Source organism: Hydra vulgaris, chromosome 02 (genome assembly GCF_038396675.1).
Source record: "Hydra vulgaris chromosome 02, alternate assembly HydraT2T_AEP".
In the NCBI taxonomy this organism is placed as follows: Eukaryota; Metazoa; Cnidaria; class Hydrozoa; order Anthoathecata; family Hydridae; genus Hydra; species Hydra vulgaris.
In genome coordinates, this window is record NC_088921.1 from 8,810,152 (window position 1) to 8,818,739 (window position 8,588).

Below are 8,588 nucleotides of genomic sequence, written 5' to 3' on the forward strand. Positions count from 1 at the left end.
ATTTATTCATGCAAGCTTTTGGTTTTTTCTTTTTTATCACTTTTTTATCACGTTTTTAAAAAATTTTACTAAAAATTACTCAAAAATACATTAAAAACGTCAGACAATTGTTAATAAATGTTTAAAAAACTTTGGAGTAAATGAGTTGAATATAAAAATATTTTACGTTCAACAATGTGTTAAGATCAACATTATAATTTGGGGAGACTGCCAATTGAGACGCCTCTTACAAGTAAATTAGACTTTGATGCAGTTATCGAACTTTTTGGAAGCAAAAAAACTCGCAAAGCTCATTTTGGCTAATTGTAATGCAATTAAATACGACTATTTATTTTGAAAATTTAAAAATCAAAATAATATTTTTTTTAAAGAAAACCAGAGAATATTCTTGTTTTCTAAAAGCATATTTGTTTGTACAACTTTTTTAAAGATGGAGATTTTGTTAATATTTCCTATTTTCATTTACAATTTCTTCTTTTATATATTTCAAGAAAATTACTTATAGTATCAATATTAAAGAAAAGGCAACTTAATTAAAAGGCTTTTTATTACAAAATATTTTGCTAAGTAAACTAATTTCTAACAACAGAAACTTGTTTAAAAATATGTAAGGATTCGTTGACCAACCTAACTTTTTATATATATTGCATATACATTTATAAATATTTGCATATACATATATATTGTAATTTGCATACGCACACACACAAACACAAACTCACACACACACACACACACACACACACACACACACACACACACACACACACACTTACAAACAGTGGCGGATTTACCATATGCGAGGCCATAGGCAAGTTTTCTATTATATTAGTTGAGTTTTTAATTCTTGTGTTCTATTGTGTTTTGGATATTTATTAGAACGTAACGAAGCGAAAAACGCACATAGGTTTTAAATGTACATTAAGTATTTTTTTATTTTGGATGAAGATGCACTAATAAGACTACTCAAAATGCGATACCATTTATTTTTTTCGCAGATTTTAGGAGGATTGATTACATTGACTTAAAACTTAACCTTTCTGACTTTTAAAGACGCAAACTCATCAATTAAATCAGAACAGTCCAATGACCGACTTATTTTATTTTCAATGGAAATTAAAGCTAATGCAGATAAGCGGTCTTGACCCATAGTGGAACGTAAATAGTTTTTTATGAGTTTTAATTTGGAAAATGACCTCTCTGCACTTGCCACTGAAATAGGGGAAGTTAGTAAAATTCGTCGGGCAATAAATAAATTTGGAAAAATTTCGATTACAGAATTTGCAGTAATATACTTCAAAATTTCCAGTGCATCTTTTGATTCCGCCGAAGCTTCCATTCTTAAAAATGTATTTATTTCCGAGTATAACTCTTCATGACTCATGTCCGATTCTTCTGTGCTAGGATTTCTCAGTGATATTTCTAAATTTTTACAATCATTCAACAATTTATTTGCATCTAAACTTCGCATTTTTTCGGTACGGGTTAAAAAACCTAATATGGTACGGGTTAAACCTAATATGGTACGGGTTAAAAAACCTAATTGTATGAATCAAGCATTTTGAATCTTTCATTTAAGCTTACTAATGCAACATCAATTATTGCATTAAAAAAATCTACTTTATATTTAGACTTTCCATTTAGAGGTGTATCAGTTCCATCATAATCAAAAAAACGTCTTTTTCGGCTAAGCCGCACTTGAGGGAATACTGGCTCAGTACCTAATTTTATAGCTATTTCTTCAGATATTTTAATAATCGCTTCAAATGATTCATCACTTCTGAATGATTCTAAAAAAATTTTCGTAGTTTCCACCAATTTTATCATAACAGAAATATCTGCCGAGGGATTCTGCATAACTTTACTTACTTTGTTAATTTCAAACAATAAATCATGCCAATAAATCAACTTTGTTAATTTCAAACAATAAATTACTCTTTCTCTTTCATTAAACGAAATAGGCCATAACGCCGGGTCGTCGGAAACAATAACCACATCAGTTATGTCTTGTTGTGCTTCATGCAATTGAGGATTCGAAGCTAAAACAAAATCATTAGAAGCTAACGAAGACTCTTGAGACAAATTCATTTCAAAATCTTTTTCATGGCTGTCCGGTAATAGGACAGCAGAAACTTCAGAATTTGAAACATCAAAAGATAAAGACGCTAAAGATGTTTCAGACTGGTCTGATAAAATATCTACCAATTTTTCTGAAACATCTTGCGAAGTACTAGCACCTGCATCAAAAGTTGTGTTAGTACCTGATGATATATTAAAAAAACTTGTCACTGGTTTAATGGTGTTCCACAGGGTTCAGTATTGGGACCACTGCTTTTCCTTCGTTATATTAATGATCTTCATACGTCCATTAAGTTTGCTACTGTTTACCACTTTGCTGATGACACTAACCTAAGGCTAATTAATAAATCCTTAAAAAAAATTAACAAAAACATTAACCATGATCTTGCCAATCTAGTTCAGTGGCTTCGCTCCAACAAACCTTTTCTAAACTCTAATAAAACTGAACTTATTGTCTTTAAATCAAATAAAACAAAAATCTATAAACATATGAACTTTAGATTAAGTGGCAAAAAAATTGAACCTGTTAACTCAATTAAATATCTTGGTATAAAAATTCAAATCTTTCCTTTTTATCCCACTGTGAAGACTTAGCAATGAAACTAAGTAGATCTAATGGTATGTTGGCCAAAGTTCGCCATTATGTTAATCTTGAAACACTTTTGAACATATACCATGCTATTTTTGGCTCACATGTTATATATGCATGCCAAGTATGGGGGCAGCCCCATCAACAAGCTTTTATTAGGTTATCCCACCTCCAAAACAAGGCTTTAAAAATTATTTTTTTTCAAAATATTAAATTTAATTCTAATGTGCTCTATCTAACTTCTAAAGTATTAAAACTATGTGACTATATTCAATTTTCAAACTGCCAATTTGTCTGGAACCACTAACACAATAACCTACCTTTAATTTTCATCAATTTCTTTTCCAAAAGTGCCAACACTCGTTATCACCTTTGTTCCAATAGTAATTTAAAGCTGTCTGTCTCTAAACACTGCTCTCATAAATACGGACATAAATTTATAAAATATCAAAGCATTAAAACTTGGAACAACCTTTCTTATGAACTAAAAGCTCTCAACTCATTCTCAACCTTTAAAACTAGATTATTTTACTTTTTATTAAAAAAATATAGTTAGTGTTTATAATTTCTATAATCAATTTTTGTTGTCTTTAGTATTTTTTTAATTTTTATTTTTTTATTTTTTTTTATTTTTTTTTCATTTCTATTATAAATTTTGTTGTCATTACTATTGCTTATTGTTATTTCTATAAATATTAACGTTACTATTATTAACTACTCTTAACTATTACTACTAATATTAATATTGTTATTATTATTATTATTATTATTATTTTTGTTATTATTGTTATTATTATTATTGTTATTATTGTTGTTGTTATTACTGTTATTATTATTATTATTATATTATTATTGTTATTATTATTAGTGGTATTATTAACACCGTTATTTTTATGTTATAAAGTTATTATTAACACCGTTATTTTTATGTTATAAAGTTTATTATTTTTATTATATATTATGAAAATTAGCATTATATTTATTTGAATTAGATATTATTAACATTAGCATGTGTTCACTTTATATTAGTAAATTTACTATTTGTAAACATCCTTGAGAGTGAAATCTTATTTCAGAAATAAATTATTGATTGATTGAGAAATTCTATTATCAAAGCTGTATCATTATGGTGTAAGGGTAATTGCTCTGAACTAGTTTAAGTCATATCTAAACCGTCGTCCACAAAGTGTTACTATTGATAATATCTCATTCACTACTAAGTTTACGTTTATAGGAGTTCCTCAGGGTTCAACTCTGGGTCACCTTCTTTTCCTTATCTACATAAATGATTTAAACACTTGTATTAAATACTCAAAGGTGTACCATTTTGCTGATGACACTAACCTTGCGATAGTAAATAAGTCTTTAAAAACACTAAATAAGTACCTAAATTATGACCTGGCATCACTGGTTCAATGGTTGCGATCAAACAAAATATCTTTGAATATCAAAAAACTGAATTAGTTCTATTTAAACGTCAAGGCAAAAAATTTACCAAAAAACTTAATTTTAGAATTAGTGGCCAAAAACTAAATATTGTAGATATAATAAAATATCTGGGCATATTATTAGATGAAAATCTTTTGTTCATTCAACAAATTAAACGCATTTCAAACAAACTAAGTCGAGCAAATGGAATGCTTACCAAAATAAGGCATTTTGTGAACTACGAAACCCTTGTGAATATTTGGCATGCTACTTTTAACTCCCATCTACGCTATGGTTGTCAGATATGGGGAATAAATTCAATTAATTATAAAAAAAACCTTCTAAATCTCCAGAATAAATCTTTAAAAATAATTCACTTTATTTCTGACATACTATATAATCTTTCTAAAATTTTAAAGCTTGACGAAGTTATCTACTTATCAAACTGTGTTCTTGTATGGGACATTTTTCACAATATTAAGCCCAGCTGCTTCACTAGCTACTTTAAATTCACAAATGATATTCATAGTTATAAACTTAGGACTGTATCTTATTGTAGTCTCTCTATGCCTTTAAAACAAACACATAAGTATGGTATAAAGTCAATAAAGTCTCAATCAATTCACTGTTGGAACTCTTTTCCTATTGAAACTAAAAAAAATTTTTTTTAAAATAACAAATAGAAATGCCTTCATAACCCATGTAAAAAAGTTTATCCTTAATAAAAAAAATCAATGAACTATCAGTTATGCAATCACCGCCAAGCTATTCTCTATAATTAAATTTTTATATAAGGTAAGTATGGGTATTAAGGCCCACCTAAAAAAATGAAAATGTAAAGAAATGCTGATTTTTTTTTGCTGCCAGTGATAAAACCAGATAACTCTAATATTTTAATGTCGAAAAAAAGTTTCACAATTTATTTTTTCCCTAAGTTTGGATTAGTGGGCCTTATTACCCGCCGGGCCTTAATACCCACACTTACCTTACTAAAAGTATAAAACTCATAAATAAAAATAAAAAATAACAATAACAATATAAAACCAAAAAATAGAAATAAAAATATAAAACTCATAAAATAAAAATAAAAATATAAAACTCATAAAATAAAAATAAATATATAAAACTTTAAAAATAAAGCATAAAAATATATAAAAGTTCATTTAGTCACAACCAAATACCCTCATTTTCATCATCCTGTACAGTTTATATGGCTCTAAAATTTGTGGCATTGTTTCAAAACCATGAAATATGTAATTAATAAACAATAAACTATTTTCTGTGCAATCGCCCCGCTTAATTCTTTATAACAATTTTTTTTTTTATCAATTCTTTTTATTATACTTTAATGCATATTCAATATTTCTATTTCCTCATAAAATACTCATGCTTAAAATATTCTGGTACATAACAAAACTCTCCCAGGACTACTCCTTCTTTGACTTTTCTTTTCAAGTCATTAAACTTCTCTCCATTTTCTTTCCTTCTTTTTACCTGTTTTTTTTTGTTATTGATGTTATTATGATTTTTATATTTTTTATTTTGCATTATTATTAATGATTATCAATATTATATATATAGATAAATATATAGTAAAATATATATCTGTATATAGTAAAATATATATTCAGATTATACTTTTTATATTACTCTATTTAAAATTGTTATTACCACTTATCACTATTAATGTTATTATTATTACTTATTATTATCATTATTATGCTATAATTTATACCATCATAGGTCTTTACACGTCATCAGTTTATAACTGTTTGTAAATGTCCCGCACGATTGTATATATATACAGTTATTATTAAAGTAAAAATATATTGATTTAATTTTGATATATATATATATATATATATATGCATTTTATATATAATAACTTTTGTAGAACAAGTTTTCCTTGAGAAATTTATTCAAAATAAAAAATTAAACTTCTTTTTAATTGTGTATACTTGGTTAATTTAGGTGCTAGAAATTACACTGTTTTGAAAGAGTGAATGCAGATATCAGAGCGGAAGTATTCGATATGTTTTACAAAGTGGAAACTAAAAATGAATAAGGTGTTTATTTACCTGGTTGTATTGAAGTGATAAACATAAAAAAAAGACGTTCAAGAATAAAAAGGAACTTGAAAGATGTAATTCCTATTAACGATGATATTTACATGCATCCAGCATCTAACAAGTATAAAGTCAGTATTATTATTCCTGATGCGTCTTATAAAATACATACAAGTCCTCATCATTCTTAATAAAAATTATTCTTATTTGTTTTAGATAAAATCTTCAAATTATGGTCTTAGCTATGAGATTTGTATGAAAGCATTTTTATCAATTCATGGTATTTCTCATCCTCGACTGAGACGTATTCAAAATCACATCACAAGTACAGGATTAGCCCCGAAAGATAAAAGAGGAAAACATAATATTCGCCCACATGCTGAACCTGATCAAATGATACAGCTCATTCATATTCAATCCTTCAAAGGCCTTGAAAGCCATTATTCTTTTACCAAAAATAAAAATGTAAGATACCTTCCAGAGACATTAGGCATAAAAAAAATGCACGAACTCTTCTTTCAATTTTACAAAATCCAATTAAAATATGCTACATACTACAGAACTTTTACAACCAAATACAATCTATCCTTTGGATCTCCTCGCAGCGATACATGTTCATACTGTGATTCAGTTAAAACAAAACTTCAAGTTTTTGATTTTCTTGAAGAAGACAAACAAAAACTGGAGATAGAACACAAGCTCCATTTGGCAAGAGCGCAAAAAGTTTACAAATAAAAAGCGACGTTTAAAACTACTAGCGAGCTCTTCTACTGATATAACTGCCATATCATTTGACTTCATGCAAAATTTGCCTTTGCAAAATATGGTTACAAATGCTGTATTCTATTCTAGGCAGTTGTAATATTATGTATTTAAGATACATGATATAGCTCGAAATGATGTATTCATGTATTCTTATTATGAAGAAGTGGCAAAACGTGGGCAAAATGAAGTAACATCAATGTTGCTCCACTGGTTAAATAAATATTTACCACAGGGTACAAAAACCTTAAATACTTTGAGTGACGGGTGTTCTGGATAAAATAAGAATTTTGTTGTGGTTTGGTTTTGGTATATGGTAGTACATGTACTTAAAAAAATTGGTTGTGTAGTTCATATTTTTCCTATAAGAGGTCACTCCTATTTGCCAAATGATACAGATTTACATCTGTTTAGCAATGCCAGAAAAAGAATCTTGGCAGACATCCCCGAGGGCTGGGATAAGGTTGTCCTCGAAGTAAGGAAAACACCAAAACCCCTCATCCCCGAAAAACCAAAACAGGAAGACTTTTTTTAATATAAAAGACATGCTTAAGCCTTACTTTAGGGCAAATTATAGAAAAAACTTCAAGCTAAGACAAGTCAGAATATATAAAATAGACAGTGATAATGTTGGCAAAGTTATGTCATAAAACTAAGTAAATACTTACAAAATCTTCAAAAGGCCAACTTTTATGAAAATTTGCCTCGTGAAAACGATACGGTAGATGCTGACGAGGAAGGTAGAGAGGGATTAACTGATATAGATTAAAATTCATATTTAATTGAGACAGTATTTTCGATATAATATTTCAGTTTACTAAAAATGTTTTGTATTTCATGCTTTTATCTTTTAACTATTTTTATTTTTTTTTGTTACTTAAAAAAGTAAAAAATATTCATAAGATCTTTTTCTTCCACTTTATAAACTAAAAGAAAAAAATAATAATAAATTTTGTTGTTTTTATTACTCCTTTTATAGTGAAATTTCTCCGTATTTTGAAGCAAAAACAGCAAAAGTTTAAATCTTTTGGAAAAACCTCAAATGTCACTAACTTTTTAATCAATATTTAATTACGCATACTTAAATAATAATATTAGTTATACTTATTTAGTGCGCAAAATGTGGTTCTATGATTTGACATTTAAAAGATAGTCATATATATTAGTGGAACCATGAAATTCAGTTTAAATGCTCTCCTGAAAAAAAGATCATTTGTGACATTTGAGGTTTTCATTCCAAGGTCATCAATTTTACATAGATAATAATTTTATATAGATAACATTTCATTTTAACTTTGGATTTTTTTACAATGGAAGTTTTTAATATAATTAATTCCCAACATCCAAATGCATTATAATTAATTTGATCATTTATGCAAATTATTTGTTTGCGGAATTTATGAAAATCCTCAAAAAACCTTACAGTTTTGCACAAAAACACATTATTAAAATTACAAAAATAAAATGCTTCCATGGTTACCAGGCCTCCATTCTGTCTTTATTGCATTTTTTATGATTGGCTATATGTTATGTAAAATATGTTATGTAGAATCGCTATTTTTTATTTATAAACTTTGGCATATATATAATTCTGACATATATAAAATTTGCCGAATGGTCACACACGAGCAGTGAACGCCTGAGGGAAGAAATGAAGTACACTA

The 8,588-nt window shown here is 27.6% G+C and overlaps 1 protein-coding gene and 1 long non-coding RNA gene across 2 annotated transcripts; one reads left to right on the plus strand and one right to left on the minus strand.

Annotated features, from left to right (window-relative positions):
• Nucleotides 1–1,024: 1,024 nt before the first annotated feature.
• LOC136075801 (52 kDa repressor of the inhibitor of the protein kinase-like) lies at nt 1,025–1,471 on the minus strand. The gene has a single exon (XM_065789239.1). It carries the CDS (start codon nt 1,469–1,471, stop codon nt 1,025–1,027), a length of 447 nt encoding a protein of 148 aa, XP_065645311.1.
• A 4,595-nt stretch (nt 1,472–6,066) lies between these two features.
• On the plus strand, nt 6,067–7,748 carry LOC136076369 (uncharacterized). Its single transcript, XR_010636210.1, has 2 exons — nt 6,067–6,293; nt 6,379–7,748. It is a non-coding gene; the product is annotated as an uncharacterized LOC136076369 (long non-coding RNA).
• Nucleotides 7,749–8,588: the final 840 nt, after the last annotated feature.